The sequence below is a fragment of the Globicephala melas genome, chromosome 2 (assembly GCF_963455315.2).
Source record: "Globicephala melas chromosome 2, mGloMel1.2, whole genome shotgun sequence".
Lineage (NCBI taxonomy): Eukaryota > Metazoa > Chordata > Mammalia > Artiodactyla > Delphinidae > Globicephala > Globicephala melas.
In genome coordinates, this window is record NC_083315.2 from 49,994,956 (window position 1) to 50,014,808 (window position 19,853).

The 19,853-nt window shown below is 35.8% G+C and overlaps 1 protein-coding gene across 14 annotated transcripts in view; it reads left to right on the forward strand.

The window, feature by feature from the left end:
- Window positions 1-19,853, forward strand: part of MEF2A (myocyte enhancer factor 2A) — a 181,045-nt gene that overhangs the window by 131,522 nt on the left and 29,670 nt on the right. For 11 of the 14 annotated variants that reach the window (XM_060293905.1, XM_070044859.1, XM_030873125.2 and 8 more), the window contains 2 exons: window positions 312-371; window positions 12,768-12,955. In XM_060293905.1, coding sequence (XP_060149888.1) covers window positions 312-371; window positions 12,768-12,955 — 248 coding nt within the window. The remainder of the gene's footprint in view (window positions 1-311; window positions 372-12,767; window positions 12,956-19,853) is intronic. The other 3 variants (XM_030873134.2, XM_030873132.2, XM_030873133.2) reach the window with 1 other exon arrangement.

The following is a 19,853-nucleotide window of genomic DNA, read 5'->3' on the forward strand; positions in this document are numbered from 1 at the left end:
GTGTGTAATGCAGTGTCTCCTCTCCCATTATTCCTAGATTTTATAGCATTCCATTAGCACTCCCCCCATTCTTATCAATATGCACCATTTGGTATTGATACACAAGAAGACAGACATGTCCAGAGCTTGATAGGCGAGTGACTGTATATTTGACTACGTCATATTACACGTTAACGCCAAATTCAAACTGGGCTAGTTTTTATTTTTGTGTTTTTTAGGAATGGAGTGAGAGTTACCTCTGTTCAATTCCTTTTTACTCAGATAAGGAGAGCCAATTCACATTCCCTCTCTCCTCTCTCTAATGTTGTTAGGTGGGATGTTGAGCACTTCAGACCTCACAGTGCCAAATGGAGCTGGAAGCAGCCCAGTGGGTGAGTGAATTCCTACTGTTTTACTTTGTAAGCATCTGTCCTATCTGAGATAAAAGGAATATTTTACCTCAAACAAGGCCTTCTGCCAAATGAAGAGGAAAATATGGGGATATATGACTAGAGTAGACATGTCCCTTTGCGCTTTGTTTAATTAGTGCTTTCACTAATACTTAACATTTTTTCATATCCCTGTGTTATTCCTCATACCTTGGCCTTACTTTCAGTTACTCATTCATTCAAATATTTATTGAGTGCCTCCTTCATAGCAGACATTGTTCTTTTCTAAAGACTAAATTGCCTTAATACAATTTTTACATCAAGACAGTTTCTTATGGAGAAGCTTTCTGTGTCATCTATCCTTACCAGAGTTAGACTGTTAGCAGACTGCTGTATCTTACAATTGTGTGAAATGTTTTCAGAGAAATTGCAATAGGAAGAAATGGTGGGCCTACTTCTAGAGACACAAAGAGAATTGAGAAGTTTGTCTCTGAAGGATCTGTTTTGGTAGTCACATGTAGAACATTCACATTTTGTTGTGGTTGCTGCCAGATTGGCTCTTTTGCTTTGGGACCCGTGCCAAGATGACTAGCAGTTTAAACATGTCATAAATGTGTCTGTCTGCCTAGCCCTGAAGTGCTGGTAAAGATAGATTGTGATCTTAACATTACAAAAACATGGCATGTATGTCAAAGAGTCACAAGAATAACTGTGGCCCTTTGGATTATCATCACATTTAGTCGTCTTGGTCTCTTTATCTGTGATAATCACAGTTATCATCATTTTTATCTGAAAACAAGGGCAGTAATTCCCTCCCTGCTTCTAGATATTGTGTGTTCAAAGACACATCTGAAAACAGATCACTTATAGGAAAAATTCCCTATTACATATATTCAACCCATTTATTCCAAAAATGTGAGGAGCTTCTGCCTTAAGAAAATTTTGGAGATGATTGAATAATTTAAAATGATGAGAAAGAAATAAATGGACATTATTGAGTGAGACAAGTTACAAAACATGTAGTGACCTAAAGTAGGAATAAATACCTAATTGTATCTGGCATTGTATTAATTGCTGTTTTAATGGAATTAAACAGATAAGACCTGTTGTGGGATATTTTATTAACAGATAATTAAATGTGGAAAAATTCATTAAGGTCTTACCAGTTATACATTAGGACTGCTATCCTTGTATGTGTATTTCCTAATATTTATAGTTTATTTCTTTTCAGCTCTATTTTAGTTGTTTACGTGCCCGTATACTCTTTTTATATTGCATTTTCCCATATGCTTTTTTTTAAATATTTTTTTTTGGCTGCATTGGGTCTTTGTTGCTGCATGTGGGCTTTCTCTAGTTGCAGCGAGTGGGGGCCACTCTTCGTTGTGGTGCGCAGGCTTCTTATTGCGGTGGCTTCTCTTGTTGTGGAGCATGGGCTCTAGGGGTGCGGGCTTCAGTAGTTGCAGCACACGGGCTCAGTAGTTGCAGCACGCGGGCCCTAGAGTGCATGGGCTTCAGTAGTTGTGGCATGTTGGCTCAGTTGTTTTGGCGTGTGGCTCTAGGGCACGTGGGCTTCAGTAGCTGTGGCTCGTGGGCTCTAGAGCGCAGGCTCAGTAGTTGTGGTGCACGGGCTTAGTTGCTCTGCAGCCTGTGGGATCTTCCCGGACCAAGGATCGAACCTGTGTCCCCTGCATTGGCAGGCAGATTCTTAACCACTGCGCCACCAGGAAAGTCCCTTCCCATATGCTTTTATTCTTCCAGCACTATGCATCTTGCTCTCCCTTCTACTTTGCAACCTGGTTATGGCTGGAATCAATAATTTCTGTTTTATTTAATGTTAATTTTGACTAGCTCTTGGTGTTATTTCCAAAGTTATTTTTATTTAATGGGGTTTAACTATTTGAAGATTTCTAATGTGTTTTCCCTTTGCCTTTATTTTTTTCCTCATAGCTCTGGCTTGATAAACATGGCTCTTCCTCCTATCAAACAAGTGTTTCAGTTCTCTTTTTGTTCTTTTTTGGGTTTTGTACTCTCCACACTTCCCTAAAGCTTTTATACTATTCTTTCTTATCTGCCGTGCAACTATAAATCTAGACTTTGTCTTTGTTCAATTTTCTGTGTTCCCTTTGGTAATTTCAGACTCAGACTTTGTCATCCTAATTTGACCTTCTACATATAATCTAATCCTGTTGCTTTTATTTCTTTTTTTTAAATTTATCTTTCTTCTTTTGTAAGCTTCCTTCCCCCCTTTCTAGGCCATCAGGTTTGGAGGGTCACATTAGTCACACTCCTCAGATCATGGCACATATTCAATGGTTTGCACAAAGCATTTCTCAGAATGTTATTCACTTTTCCCTTTATACCTCTATTCCACTCCCATTCTCTTCCTCTCCCCACACCCTCCATTCCCCAGTCATAGGCAACTATTTTAGTATGTTTAGTGCTAATAGTGTTAATAATCACATTAATGATGATGATTAGTGAACATGAATTTTTATAAAAATTTAAGATTCAAGTAAGTATTAAAATATTTAAGTGCTTAGTGAGTTACTTAAAAGTCTATTTCTATTACTACATCCACACAGAGATAAATCTATTTCTTTTTTTTTTAACATCTTTATTGGAGTATAATTGCTTTACAATGGTGTGTTAGTTTCTGCTTTATAACAAAGTGAATCAGTTACACATATACATATGTTCCTATATCTCTTCCCTCTTGCGTCTCCCTCCCTATCCCACCCCTCTAGGTGGTCACAAACCATCTAGCTGATCTCCCTGTGCTATGCGGCTGCTTTCCACTAGCTATCTATTTTACGTTTGGTAGTGTATATATGTCCATGCCACTCTCTCACTTTGTCACAGCTTACCCTTCCCCCTCCCCATATCCTCAAGTCCATTCTCTGGTAGGTCTGTGCCTTTATTCCCGTCTTACCCCTAGGTTCTTCATGACCTTTTTTTTTTCCCTTGGATTCCATATATATGTGTTAGCATACGGTATTTGTTTTTCTCTTTCTGACTTACTTCACTCTGTATGACAGACTCTAGGTCCATCCACCTCACTACAAATAACTCAATTTCGTTTCTTTTTATGGCTGAGTAATATTCCATTGTATATATGTGCCACATCTTCTTTATCCATTCATCTGTTGATGGACACTTAGATTGCTTCCATGTCCTGGCTATTGTAAATAGAGCTGCAATGAACATTTTGGTACATGACTCTTTGAATTATGGTTTTCTCAGGGTATATGCCCAGTAGTGGGATTGCTGGGTCGTATGGTAGTTCTATGATAAATCTATTTCTTATAACAATCTTATAACACAGTATAACCTCAGACTTATATCAAGATCGAATGTCTTGATTCTTCACTGATTCATACTCTTATATACCTATTTAACCTGTGCTAGATGTAATTCTGCTTGGTTGGATTATATCCTAGGTGACATTTTTGTTATAACTGCTTTTTAACATGTGCCACCTCAGAATTCAGATTCAACTAACTAGACATCGTGTATCACTTAATTCAGGTACCAAATGGAAGTAATTATTTTTGTGCAGTACTTATAGCATACATGGGTTTAAAGTGTTTCTTGCTGTAAATTTCCCTCCCCGCCCCAAAATAAATGGCCTGTCATAGGTATTTTAGAAGTGTTTTTTTGTTTTTTTTTTAAATTAATTAATTTATTTTTATTTTTGGCTGCGTTGGGGCTTCATTGCGGCACGTGGGCTTTCTCCAGTTGCGGCGAGTGGGGGCCACTCTTCGATGCGGTGCGCAGGCCTCTCATGGCAGTGGCCTCTCCTGTTGCAGAGCACGGGCTCCAGGCGTGCCGGCCTCAGTAGTTGTGGCACACGCCCTAGTTGCTCTGTGGCATATGGGATCCTCCCGGACCAGCGTTATTTTTTTGTGAAGAAGAGTCAAATAATGTATTTTAGCCCATTTTCAACAATGGTGCCATTTTGGTTTAGTAGTTTGGAAAAATAGTTTAAACTCAATTTTATGCCTAAAGTCTTTATGAATGAAAAGATTAAACATTTTTAAATTCCCAGAGAAATTTAGAAGAAAATATATTAAGAACTGTGGATATGATTTCTTATCTACATTTTTCAAAGTATGTTTCCTGGAACCATATGAAAAGAAGGACTTACCTATGTGTTTGGCAAACCTTGTGCTAAATAAAACTAAACCAGTTTCTTTACTGTAGGACTTACCAGAGCCTTTAAAATGCTAACCTGTTTTGTGAATCTTTAAACATGGTTACTCAAAGCGATTTCACAGTAGAACGCTTCCTTTTTATTTTCCTCATGAAAAAGCATCTTTCAGAATTAGTGTTATATAAAACATATTTTGGGAAAGACAGGTCATTTGAGCAGACTTGGTCATTTGGACCAACTCTTTTTCTGAGGACAACTAGAAATGCTAGGCAGAGTATTTTTTTAAATCTGCTTGAAAGCATTTCAGAGCTAATAAGGTAATGAAGAATTATTGGCTCAAGATCCAGGGAATGACAAAGACAGAGACTCAAAGAGGTGAGCCCAGGGCCCACAAAGAATTGGGAGGGCCTAGTATATTCTTCTCACTTTGGATTGAGTCCCTAAAAGGCTGGACCCTAGAAGTAGCATGAATCAGAGGTTATCAGTCCCTCATAGTAGTTACATCTCCTATTTGCATCATCCCACTTCTTGAAGTTAGATTATGGTGATATATTGTTAGGGTCCCCAGGATGCCTGGGAAGGCAAATACTCTTTAGAAAAATAATATAAGGGTAAAACACCATCCCAGGCCTTATTATTTGTACTTGACATACAAGCAGATTACTAACTAGGCACAGTCAGGAGCAGTACAACATAAATGAAAGCCTGTGGAAAAAAATGGACAGTAGAACCTGCCTCCTGGGAACTCCAGAACTTGGAGTTATTAGGCACAGACTTTGACTTTAACATAACAATATTTACTGTATCAGGAAGATAAAAAATAGATTAAGAATTTTGGCGGAGAACTGGAAACTTTAAAAATGGACATTTTAGAACTAAAAAAAGTAAGAGTATTAAGAACTGACAGGATGGGTTTAATAACAAATTAGACAAAGCAAAAGTGAGAATTGGTGAACTAAAAGACAGGAACAATATTCAGAATTTTTGAGACATAAAAGGATGGATAATTCAAAAGAAGAGTAAGACCTAGAGGATACAGTGAGAAAGAAGGTCTAACATACTTAAAATTGGAGTCCCAGAGGCAAAAAGAGAGAAAATTGGCCAGAAGTGGTATTTGAAGAGATAATCACAGAATTTTCCAAACCTAACAAAACACATCAAGCCATAGATTCAAGAAGCCCTTTAGAACCCATGTGGGATACAGTTAAAGCTGTGCTTTAAGAGAAATTTAAGTCTTTATGTGTATGAGAACACAGACATTTCACAAAAGAAGCTATCCAGGTGTCTAATAAATGTGTGAAAAGATGCTTGATTCAGTAATCAAGGAAATGCAAAATTAAAACCACAGACAGCATTAGGTACCCACCAGAACGGCTAAAGCAAAATAGATAATACCAGGTGTTAACAAGGGTATGGAAAAGCCCAAACTGTCATACACTGATGATGGCAGTACAAATTGGTGCAATCATTTTGACATTATCTACTAAAGTTGTAAATATGTGTATTCCATGACCCAGCATTTTCTCTCACAGTTATATACTAGAGAAATGCATATATGCACCATGAGCACCAAGAGATATGTAAAAGAATGTGCATGGCATTATTTGTTACAGCCAGCATCTAGAAATAATTCAGATTTCTGTCAGTAGTAGAGTGGATGAATATGTGATAGTACCTTTACATGAAGTAATACTGTACTGCAATGAAAATGAAGGAACTATGGCAGTAATCAACAACGTGGATGAATTTCACCAAACTAATACAAATGAAAGAAGATAGATGCAAATACTAAATGATTCTATCTACATAAAGTTTGAAAAGCAGATGAGCAAAGCTATAGTTTTAAGGATGTCTGTGTAGGTAGATGGTAAAACTATAAAAAACACGAAGTTACTGTAAAAGTCATGATATGTGCCACTTTGTAGGTGGAACAATAGGAGTATTTTTGGGGCCCAATTATAGAAACTAGCAATATTCTTTGGGGTTCTATGGTTACATGGTTCATATGATAAATCCTTAATCTTTTAAGTTTTTGTTTTGTACATCTTTCTGTATATGTATTATATTAAAAGTTTTTAAAATAAATATAATACTTTGATATAAAATAATTATAATCACAAATGTGGAGGCACTTTTAAAACTATGAGAATGTAATGTACATTGTAGTTATACTCTTAATTCTGAAATCTAGAGAGAAGAAAGTTCACACACCCATACATTCACACTCACAAAGATTTGGCAGCGTTTTGAATCTTTGAACATTATTGTCTACATTGGCAGCTAGATATGCAGCTTCATCTTGAGATCATGAAGCGAGTCAGTATAAAAGGACAGGCCAACAAGCTGAGGATGGCAAAGTGGAAAGCTGGAAAGACTGGGTCCTCTGTGTTGAGCTGTTGAAGACACTGAGCCTGCAACCACTTTTCCCCAAGTCTTATGTGAGATAATAGATTTTTCTCATTCTTAAGAGAAAAAGTGAAATAAAATACAGGCCACATCTAGGGGAATATTTGATAAATGAATAGGCATTTAATGTACTTAAATGTACAATTCAAAAAAGAAACCCAACTAGTATTTTAAAAATTGAAAAGCATGTTCATCGTTGATAGTAATCATGAGATTCAAATAAAAATGCAAAAAAACCACAACAACCCCACCTAGTAATTGCCAACTATTACCACTTTTATTGTGACATGGAAAGCTGATGAAGGTGGGTGAAACTGATGATCTGGTTATGTGTTTGTGGCATTGGAAATTAGTAACAGTCGTTCTGGAAAGTTTTTGACAAGATGTTTCAGTAGTCATAAAAACCTGTTTTCCTCTAAGCCTAGTAATCCCATTTCTAGGAATCTCTCCTAAGGAAATCAATCAGACTATGCAAAGGTTCATTGCAACTTTATTTATAGTAGGGAATAACAGGAAAATATCAACATATTCAACAGTAAAAAAATTAAGTAAATTAAAAATTTCAACTGAATTCCAATTTTTAGTTGTGATTTAAAACTATGCAAAAAATATGCACATGGAAGATAAAAGAAGAAATCCAAAATCATTGTAATAGTTTTGTTAGAATAGTGGAAGTATGTGTTTTCCCTCCTGTTTTCTAGTTTCTGAACTTTCTGTGATGCTATATTGATATGGTACATCTATAGTCATAAAATTATTATAGTAAATTGAGCATTCTTTTGTTTTTTTCCTTGTAAAGTGATTTTTTATATTTTATCTATGTTATCGTCCAAATAAAACCTGCTAGTTTTGTATGTATTGTAGATTGTATATATCTTTCATGGAGGCAATCTGCTTATTGCTTATGGTTTACTAGGTAAATTTCTCTACTGAGAATTTACATTTAATACTCAGATAATACTGTAATTCAGATGACTTCGGGAACTCTTTTTAACTTTGGGCCTCTTTTCAAAGAACAAGCATAAAGTAAAATTGCCCAAATCCAGCAGTTTCACTTTTTTAAAAACATGTTGAGAAAGAGAAAAAAATACACTGGACTAGAAAGAGCTCAGCAAGCTCTTGGAGTTGATATGGGTTGAGTGAAGGTAATAAGGATTTGCATTATAGCAGAGGCAGTGGCAGTTAAAAAGAAGAGATGGGTAAGGAGAAAGGCATTATAAAGAAAGAATAGCAAAGCTTCATAGCTCTGTGAAAGTGGGGATGGAAGTGATGGAGGATGACAGTAGTACAGGTGTTTAAAACAGGTTGAGTTTGAAATGACAGCAGCATATTTGGGGAACAGTGCCCACCAGGTAGTTGCATGTGGATTGGAAATTAGGAGACACAAAGCAGAACTACAGATTTAAGAGTCATATTGAGGCAGTGGTTGAAGCCATGGGGATACATGAAGTCTCTGAAAGAGAAGGAGACATGTAGCCTCTTTGGGGCTGTGTACATAGGAAAGATTGAGAGGGAATACAGAAGAACCAGAATCTCATGATTGTTTTAGATCATAAGTTTCTAATGGACAGAATCCATGTTGTTCATCATATAGGAATTTCCACTGAGTCAAGTAAATATGTCATCAGTGATTTTAAAACCCATGGTCTTTTTAAATTTTAGAAAACTCATTCACTTCTTTGTACAAATGACATAATTTTATAGACTTTTAAAGTATATTGTTATTTATTTACCTATTTATTGAATAATCAGCTGAAAGTTCGTCAGATTGTATGAAAAATTTGTCAAATATGATAAAATTAATTCTTGAACCTTGCTTTGGATGAATTTTTCAGAATCTTTTGAGATTTTCAAAATCCTTTGCATGTCAGTTCAACTTCTCAAATAGATTCATAGTAATAGCCCTAAAAGAGTAGTATTAAGAACATGGGAGTGCTTTCCAGCCACTTCAGTGCAGTATTTCAGATGACACAATATTCTGAAATAGAAGCCAGATTGATATAATTGAATGACTTGCCTTAGAGCTGTAGGACCATAATTAAGATCAGCTATGTCAAGTTTCTGGAAACATTAGTATGCAGTTTGCTCAAAAGCATTTTTGTCACATTTGTGTCAGGGCATAAGTTATCATAAAGCTTGAAAAGTCACATTAAATTGGGTTTATTCATTTAGAATCAGTACTTTATTCCTAAATTTGTAGGCTATGACAAGATGAGTTATATCCTTAAAGTATATACCTCAAAAGTCTATCCCAACAATATCTTCATTTTTGTCATAAAAAATGAACAGGAGGTAAGAAGGCACACATTAGGAAGTATATCACTACACTCCACAAAATAACAAATGGTGCATATAAGATTATCTTGTTTCAATCTGGCAAGTTACCAAACTCTTACATCATCCTGTAATCGTCTGCTGCAGACTCTGACTTTATACTCAGAAATATCGTGCTTTTAGGTCCCGTTTCACTCTTGTAATTTGATTCTCATGGGTTACTATGGTACCACGTCTAGCTGAAAAGCATCATAGATTCCACATGGGAAAAGCACATTAGTGCTTCTTAATAATGCGTTTTTCTAAATTACACCTTTGCATCATCTTATAATGTATTTGAGAGGAAATACTGCTTTATCCTTCAGATTTGAGTGCAAATCAAGTAAATAAGAATCTTCTATATATTATCAGAGAAATTAAGAACACACATTCATGCCATTATTTAAGAGAAGCATTTTTAATTTGTACTTACTTTCTACTGGTTTCTGTTAAACCTTCAGGTTTTTGTATAAAATTATTTGATGAGTATTTTATATCCAGATGACTTGCTTAGCAGTTAACCTCTGCCCAATTCATGGATGAGCTCTGCTCCACAGGGGATGGCCTAGTGCAGAGCTTGTTTTTTTAACAGCACTGCTTTCTGAAGCTTAACAGAGTGCAGGAAATTGCTTTCTGGGGTGTGGAAAGGAGATTCAGCCCAGATTTAATACATACCCCTTCAAGATAATGGAAGCAGAATGCAGGAAATAACCTCATAAGGTTAACTGAAGTATCAGTCCCCACAACAAAATTAAATCACATAATGAATTAAAAATGGTAGGTCACTTGGTAAAAGTTTTGGAGAAAGCAAGAGGAATTGGGTGAGAGTAAGTTGGAGGGGGAAAGAAGCACTGATCATCTGGAATCCCAACATTTTAAATGACAAGTGCTGAAGAGATACAGGCCAGTTCCTAAATGCTGCACCTCACTTCTCTGTTTTCTTTGTCCCTTGAAAATGTTCTGGTTAGGATCCAACAAAGTTGATTATATCACATTAGCAAAACATTAATTTTTAGTTTCTCCTATAAATAATTCACCTAAATAACATATCTTTTCAAACTCTTATATAAGCAAATATACTGAAGCATTCATTTCCTTCAGCAGAACTTCAAGAACTTAATCTCTTTCTAGTTAATATTTTTTAATTTTAGAATTTACATATCTATTCATCAATTGACCCTATTCGTTATATATTCTGTTCCTGAGAATGTTTTATAAACTGCCAAACACTATGTGGATTTTAGTGGGTTTAAATATTTCTCTTCCATTCAAGAAACTTTCATAGAATTAAAATGATCTGATAACCCAATACAAAAGCTCTTAAACTGAAAAATATGTGCAGTACATAATTGGTTTTTGTCATTAACTCATTGCAGTACTCATTGTACTACATTTCACTTCTTAGAATAGTCTCCTCAGGGTGAGATTTTAGGGAGGTTTTAGGCCGGTGTTAAGCACACAGCAGATAACTTAGTTTTGGTTAGTCCCTGCATGTATTTAACACAGACATGTATATATATATTTGTAATATCTGGTGTCTGTTTATTTTTGGAGGATTCCTTTTTTTAAAAATTTATTTATTTTTGGCTGCATTGGGTCTTCGTTGCTGCACGTGGGCTCTCTCTAGTTGCGGTGAGCGGGGTCTACTCTTCGTTGCAGTGCATGGGCTTCTTGCAGTGGCTTCTCTTGTTGCAGAGCACGGGCTCTAGGCACATGGGCTTCAGTAGTTGTGGTGCATGGGCTTAGTTGCTCCGCAGCATGTAGGATCTTCCTGGACCAGGGCTCGAACCCATGTCCCCTGCATTGGCAGGCAGATTCCTAACTGCTTCGCCACCAGGGAAGTCCTTTTTGGAGGATTCTAAAGTTGTCTTTTTTGCTTTATACTGGAAGGAAAAGAACAGAATAAATACAACTGCCCTTTCCTTGTAACAGTCGCTGAAGCCATGGACTCTGTGCTTATCTGCCCCACCATTCCTTAGTCACACTTTGTTCATTCATGCTTTAGTGTATCTTTCTCACATTTATTCATAATGCCTGCCTTCTGTCATCTTTTGCCCTTTCAGACTGCTTAAATAGTTGATCCCACAAAGCCTTCCCTAATTAAAAGCCCACATGCCTGTATCAGTGCTTTGCTTTCTATTTCCTTGTAAATTTTGTGTGGTTACATTTCATTGTGTTGCCCATATCTCAAGTATAATTTTGACATCTTCGTGTCTCTGTGGTGTATGCCTGTTATTGCTAACTAGGTGAAAAGCTGCTTGAAGACCATGTAGGGTTTTTTTTTTAATCCCTTCCTATAACTTCGTCACTGCATAGAGCTCTACACCTAATAGACATTTAAAAGTTTATTTCTAAATTGTAAGGGTAGTTCTGTGTTGTCTGATTTTAGATGGTTACTACTATTGATGTGTGAATGCTGAGTCCCACCCAGAGAATTCAAGAGGCCTCTTCAGCCCTCCAGGAACTTCTAGTTCACTATTCTGAATATTTTGTTTTTGGTCAGCTTGTAATAAACACTAGGAGTGGAATTCTTTTTTTTTTTTTTTTTTTAACATCTTTATTGGGGTATAATTGCTTTACAATGGTGTGTTAGTTTCTGCTTTATAACAAAGTGAATCAGTCATACATAAACATATGTTCCCATATGTCTTCCCAGGAGTGGAATTCTTAAGCCAACAAAGTTTTCTTTTATTCGGTGCCCTTAAATTAACATCTATATACTGTAATATCTGTGGCAAGGGGGATTGAAGTGGAGTCAGCCCTACCCAAACCACATGGCTACACATGAGGAGGACTAGAATGACTGCAATATCCATGAAAATAGGGATGATCCCTTACATTAATTTTCTATCTCAACTGGTGCCCAAAAGTACTGTGTATATACAATAGAACCTATACCACACTGTATCTTTTCCTTATTTCCTATCTAAGAAAGATAGACAATTCTTTAGGGAAAGTTAAAAAGTAGGAATTAGTTGATTGAAGTCAGATAAATAACAAATACTTAAAGAAGACCTTAATGGTAGTTAAAGAACAGAACAGGTACAGGTAGAGCTATAAGGAAGAAGTACTTGGTGAAAATAAGGCATTAGAGCTGAGTGCTAAATAAGCTTCAGTTAAGGAGATACCCTGATACCTAGTTCTGTGCCCAGAACTTAGTAGGAGTGCCTTTGTTGTCGTGAGAATGAATGAATAGGCTGGTCTCAGGCATCTTCTTATATATCCCCATTATCTTGGTCCCCAATAGGAGATGCCCCATTAGAAACATATTTTGTGTTTTAAGTTTCTGTCAGCAGGTCCAAGCAGTAAGACTGGAAACAAGTGGCATTAGTCTTAAACTTCATATGTATTTCAGACTTGCTTCACTCTCTGCTTATTTTTAAAATATTCAAAGATGACATGGTTAGATATTCATGAGTTTTATTATAAAATTCACTTGAAACTGGGACTGGGGAAAACTTGCATCATATTTGTACCACAGTATTTTAATGACTCGTTTCATGGTAATGAACGGCATTTCTTTTTTCCAGGGAATGGATTTGTAAACTCAAGAGCTTCTCCAAATTTGATTGGAACTACTGGTGCAAATAGTTTAGGCAAAGTTATGCCTACAAAGTCTCCCCCTCCTCCAGGTGGTGGCAGTCTTGGAATGAACAGTCGAAAACCAGATCTTCGAGTTGTCATCCCCCCTTCAAGCAAGGGCATGATGCCTCCACTGGTATGTTAAACCTTTCTTCAGTTTCATTCTTTAAAACATGTATTTTATACATAGTGTATATTCTCCTTTGCAATTTACTGTACTTCCATAGACTCTAGACCTTTTCCTAATAAGTATTTCTATTTGAAATTAGCATTTGAAGAGACAAGTTTATTTTAAATACACAGGAATCAGATTATGAAAAAACAGGAAATAAATCTACCTAATGGTTATTTAAAATTAAAGCTAAATATGGAGAAGTTATTATGTTAATTTTAATTTACCAAACTGGAATCTTTGCATAGAGATCTCATCCTCAATTTGATAAATTAAACCTGACTTAAGTACTTCTTCTCTGTGCCCTGCATACTTTGAGTAATTTTTTCACATACTTTTCTATAAGAGAAATACTAAATTATTTGTTAGAAAATTCTACATACCAAAGAGAACTATTGTAGAATAGGAAAGAATGCATAAAAACTTGGATGAGTTGTTCTCATAATTTTTGTTTATTCCTTCTCAAATAACCTTCCCATTTAACTCTTATAAGAATACAGGTCTGCCCACCCCAGCCCTTAACAATGTTCCAGCCTCATTTGCTTTTGAATCCTGTGTTTATAAGAAGAGGAAAATATGTCTACCCCCCTTAGCTTTCTATAGAAAAAAGTTAGAATATATATGCAAGTTTTAAAACCATTCTGATTTTAGCAACTGTTTGACTACTAACAATCAATGTGATGTGTCAGGTGGTCTTCCTACTATGCAGCTGCTAAACTGGCCATTTGATTGTTTGCTAAGTGAAAGTAATGCTATCAGGCTTTAGATAATAATTCTACATTGTATAATGATTTATAGATTCCCAAACATCTTTATATGCATTGTATCATTTGATTCTCAAACAGTGATCTTGGCAGGTAAGATAAGGAAACCAAGGGAAGGTTAGTACTGGTCCAGGGTAGCACAAAAGAGAGCCAGAATCAAAACCCTTTAAGTCAAAAAACAAAGTGCTTTTTCATTCGGAGATACAGAAAATTGGAAACTTGCTCCCAGTCTTACACTGAAAAAATGTTGGACGAACAATTTCATAGTTTTCCTTGAACACATTGTAGTGCTGAGATTTCAGAGCAAACAACTGGCCTAGACTCTAGGGAGAGACAGATACTGCAGGGAGAGGACATTGGAGCACTGACTTTATCTGGGCAAGACACAGATAATAAGAGTTAAGCTAGGGTGATTGGTGAATTGCTGGAGGCCAAGTATTCACTGGCAGGACTCTGTAAAACCCCTGGGACTGCTATGTAGGGAGTCTTAAGCCCTCTTGCAGGCTTTTTCTCCATGAACCCCACTGGGTGCTCACAGAAAAAATTGGGAATATCCTGAAAAAGTCTCCTCTGTGGTGTACAACGGGAAGAGAGGGGAAGAGCAGCCACTGCACTAGGGGCAAAAAGTTTTGCCTGGATCCTTCTCCCCTTTCACTCCTATGGAACAGAAGTCTTAATCTGTGAGGAGATGAATGACATAAATGGTCATCCTTAGGCATTGGTGAATTCCCATTGTATCTGGGGAAATGGAAAAGGAAAACTCTCTCAGCCCATGGTGGAGGAGCAGGAACAATGTCATGAACATGGCAGAATTTCTGAGAAGGCTGCAGCCTGATGCACAGCACAAAGGGGAAAGCTTAAAACTGAGAATGAGCGGTCTTTGGGGAAAAAACAAATAAACAAAAAACCTCTAGCCAACCAATCTTCCATTCCCACCAGAGGGATTTGAGGCCTGTGGTGGATATACTGAGGGTAACCATAGCAACAGTGAAGCTCAAACCCAGCCCAGTTCTTAATTAAATTAACTCAAACTCTGTACTAAAGGCCTAGCAGGAGGAAAGACCTGTTACAGGTCTTCAGGTCAGTAGGAATTACCCAAACTGAAATATAAAGAGAAGAATCAAAACAAACAAAAAAAAAACAGAACAAAGCCTCTAATATTTGTGGGGCTTTTTCAGATGATTTAACATGTTTATAATTAGAATTCCAAAAAGAGAAGAGAGAGAGAACAGAGCAGAAGAAATGTGTTTGAAGAAATAATAACCAACACCAAACACACACACACTCAGACTGCTAAAACAGAAGACAAAGAGGAAAATCTTAAAGGCAACCAGGGAAAAGAGACGCATAAATATACAGAGGAATGAAGATAAGAATTTATACCGTACTTCTTTTCAGAAACTATGCAAGCTACAAAACAGTGGAGTAATCTAAAGTGCTGAAATTAAAACAAAAACCAAAAAACTTTCAACCTAGAATTCTGTACCCAGCAAAAATACCTTTCAAGAAATGAAAGAGAAATAAAAACATTCTCAAAAAAAAATTGTGGGAATTTATTGCCAGCAGACATACTCTACAAGAAATGTTAAAGGATTTCCTTTGGAAGAAGGAATATGCTACCAGCAAACTCTTGGGTCTATACAGAGAAATAAAGAACAATGGAAATGGAATAAATGAAGATAAAATAAAATTCATTTTGTCCTTCATTTGATAAACTTTAATTTTAGAACAGTTTTAAATTTATACAAAGATTGCAAAGGTGGTACAGAAAGTTCGCATATGCTGCACACCCAATTTTTCCTGTGACTTAACATCTTACATTAGTATGGTACATTTGTTACAACTAATGAATCCATATTGATACATTATTATTAACTAAAGTCTACACTTTATTAGGATACCCTTAGTTGTTAACCCCATGTCTTTTTCTGTTCTGGAATCCAATCCAGGAATACAACATTGCATTTAGTAGTCATGTCTCTTTAGGCTCTTCTTGGCTGTGATAGTTTTTCTAAGATTTTAATGACCTTGACAGTTCTGAGTATTGGTCAGATATGTTGTAGAATGTTCCTGAATTGTGGTTTTTCTGATGTATTTCTCATGATTAGACTGGTGTTATATGTGTTTGGGGGAGGAAGGCTGTGGAACTAAAGTGCCATTTTCATCACATTATATTAAGGGTACATACTATCAACATGACTGTTGATCACTTTGGTCATCTTGCTGGTGTAGTATTTCACTGGCTACTCTTTTCCCCCTTCCCATACTGTCCTCTGTAGAAGGAAGTTACTGTACAAGGCCCACACCTAAGGAGCAGTGGGGGTTATTCTCCTACCTCCTTGAGGGCAGACTATCTACATACATTATTTGTAGTTCTTCTGCACAGGTGACTTATCTGTTCTCTCTCATTTATTTAATCATTTATTTATAGTGAATATTAATATGGACTCATGGACATTTATTTTATACTTTGGGTTATAATACTAAATTCTGTTAATATATGATTCTATCAATACCAATATTAGTTTATTCTGTTGCTCAAACTGTTCCAGCTTTAGCTGTTGAGGACTGTTCAAATGGTTCCTGTGCCTCTTTTAGGTACCTCATCTTTGTGGGGTTTTTTTGGCAGGGAGGAAAGTGGGGGTTACTATTTTATTTTCTGGTTACTACAGAATGCTCCAGGCTCATCTTGTGTATTTCCTGCCCCAGTCCTGGAATCGGGCATTTCTCTGAGAAACCTTGGTTCCTTTTATTGGAGAATGATATTAGAAACCAAGATCTGGGTGTTTTTCCTCTTCTTACTTGCCCCAAAAGATAATTGGCTTTCTAAAGCAAAAATAGTGGCAATGACTTTTGTGTTTATAGCATATGTAAAAATAAAATGACGGCAGAGGGATTAGAAATATACTGTTGTAGGTCTTTACACATGATGAGGTGTATATTTGAAGGTGAACTCCAATTAACTGAAGATGTATATTGTAAACCCTAGTACAGCTATAGGAAATAAAAAGAGGTATAAATAAGTCAATAGAGGAGATAAAATAGAAACATAAAATATGCTCCAGTAGCCCAAGAAATGGGAGAAAAAGAGAATAATAAAGAACAGATGGAACAAATGAAATATAGCTAGCAAGATTGTAGATTTTAATCCGACTATACAAGTAAACATGGTCATAAACATCAGTTAAAAGACAAAATGTCAGATTGGTTAAAAAAGGAAGATCATACAGTACACTGTCCATAAGAATCCACTTTAAATATAAAGACATAGGTAAAAGGATGGAAAAAAATATACCATGCAAACATTAACCAAAAGAAAGCTAGTGTAGTCATATTAATTTCAGGCAATGTAGACTTCACAATAAGGAATATTATCAAGGACAAAGAAGGATATTACATAGTCCATATTCCAAGAAATAAGTATCTTTAATGTGTATGCACCTAACAGCACACCTTCAAAATACATAAAGCAAAAACTGATACAACTAAAAGGTGGAAGAGAAAAATCCACAATTGTAGTTGGAACCTTCAACACTCTTCTGTCAGTAATTGATAGAACAAGTAGGCAGAAATATCAGTTAGGGGTTTAGGTGACCTGAGCAATATTAACCAACCTGATGTAAGAGACAGTTATAGAACACTTCACTTCACATAGCAGAACACATATTCTTCTTAAGGGCACTTGGTACATTCAGCAATTTAGACCATATCCTGTGCCATAAAACAAACCGTAGCAAATTTCAATCATACAAATTACAGGTTCTGAGCATAATAAAATCAATAACAGGAAGACAACCGGAAAGTCTCCACATATAGAAATTAAATAACATACTTTTAAATAACTCATGGGTGTAAGAGGAAATCTCAAGGGAAAATTTGAAATACCTATAGCATATCAGAATTTTAGGGACCACCTAGGGTAGCATTGAGAGGGGAAATTCATAGCACTAAACGTTTATATAAGAAAAGACGAAGTTCCCAAATCAGTAAGCTTTTACTTTAAGAAACTAGGGAAAGAAGAGCAAACTTAACCCAAAAGGAACCAGAAGAAAAGAAAAAAATGAGGAGCAGAAATTAACGAAACTTAAAACAGAAAGACAGTAGAGAAAAGGAATCAAACCAAAGGCTGTTTTTTTTAAAAAGATGAATAAAACTGCTAAATTTCTAGTCAAGGTTACTGAAGAAAAAGAGAAGAACACAAGTTATCAATATTAAGAATGAAAGAGGTTACATAACCCAAAGATACTGAAAGATACTGCAAACAATTATTGTACAGAAGATAAGCTACAGAATAATACTACAAACAATTATTGTATAACAGTTAATCTAAAAACAAAACAACACTACAACTTAAAAAGGGGGCAAGGGTAATACTACAAACAACTCTATTCTAATAGATTTGATAGTTTAGATGATATGGGTAAATTATTTTAAAAATACAAATTACCAAAGAATTATTAGACTCACTGAAGAAGAAATAGTTAACCTAAATAGTAAATATCTATTAAAGAAATTGAATTCCTAGTTTTAAAACCTTCCCAAAAAAAACTCCAGATGCAGAGAGTTTTACTGCCAAAGTTTACCAAATATTTAAGAAGAAATGATATCAATTCTACATAATTTATTTCAGAATAGAGGAAAGGAGGGAACACCTTTTCTTTTTTTTAAGATTTAATTTTATTTATTTTTTTGGCTGCGTTGGGTTGCTGCACATAGGCTTTCTCTAGTTTTGGCAAGGGGGGGCTACTCTTCATTGCGGTGCACGGGCTTCTCCTTGCAGTGGCTTCTCTTGTTGCGGAGCATGGTCTCTAGGCCCGCAGGCTCAGTAGTTGTGGCTCGCGGGCTCTAGAGCGCAGGCTCAGTAGTTGTGGCGCACAGGCTTAGTTGCTTCATGGCATGTGGGATCTTCCCAGACCAGGGATCGAACCCGTGTCCCCTGAATTGGCAGGCAGATTCTTATCCACTGTGCCATGAGGGAAGTCCCAGGAGGGAACACCTTTCAATTCATTTTATTAGACCAGCATTACTCTAATACAAATCAGAATAAGACATTACAAAAAAAGTATAAGCCAGTATCCCTCATGAACTCTAGACATAAAATCCTCAACAAATATTAGTTTATTAGTAAATAAATTCATCAGTATCCTAAAAAGGATAATATATTAAGACCAAGTGGGTTTCATTTCAGGAATACAAGGCTGATTATAAATTTGAAAATTCATCAATATAATTTACCATGTTAACAGAATTCAACTTTTATTCATAATAAAAATAACTTTCATCAAACTAGGAGAAGAAAGGAAGTTTTTTAACCTAATAAAGAGTATTTTCAGAAATTCTACAACTAATACACCTAATAAGGGGGAAACAGTCTTTTGGTAAAATAATATTAGGAACTAGACAGTGTTGTTTATTCTCCCACTCATATCCAACACTGTACTGGAAGTCCTAGATGAAACAGTAAGGCAATAAAAATAAATAAAATGTATACACACTGGGAAGAAAGAAGTTAAACTCTGTTCACAGAAGATAATAGTTATGTAGAAAAGCATAAAAGAACCTACAAAAAAACTTCCAGTGAACAATTGGAATATGAAATTTTAAAATACCATTTAAATATTACTCAAAAAAATGCCTACAAATTTCACCAAATATTTGCATGATTTTCATGCTAAAACTACAAAACATTGTTGAAAGAAATCAAAGAGCCAGATGAGACAGATATCATATTAATGGGTTTGAAGACTCAATATTGTCAAGATGTCACTTCTTCCTAAATTGGTCAACAGATTAAAACACAACCCCAGTTTAAATCACAGCAAGGTTTTTTGTAGATATCAACAAGCCAATTCTAAAATATGTATGGAAAGGCAAAGGAACTACATTGGCCAAAACAATTTTGAAAGAGAACAAAATAGTAAGACTAACTGGTTTCAAGACCTACAATAAAGCTACAATAATAATGTGTGATACTGGCAAAAAGATGAGCACATTAGGTCAAAGAACAAAACAGAGAGCCCAGAAAATAGAGCCACAGAAATATATTCAGTTGGTTTTTTACAAAGGTAGTAGGGCAATTCAGTGGAGTAAGGATAGTC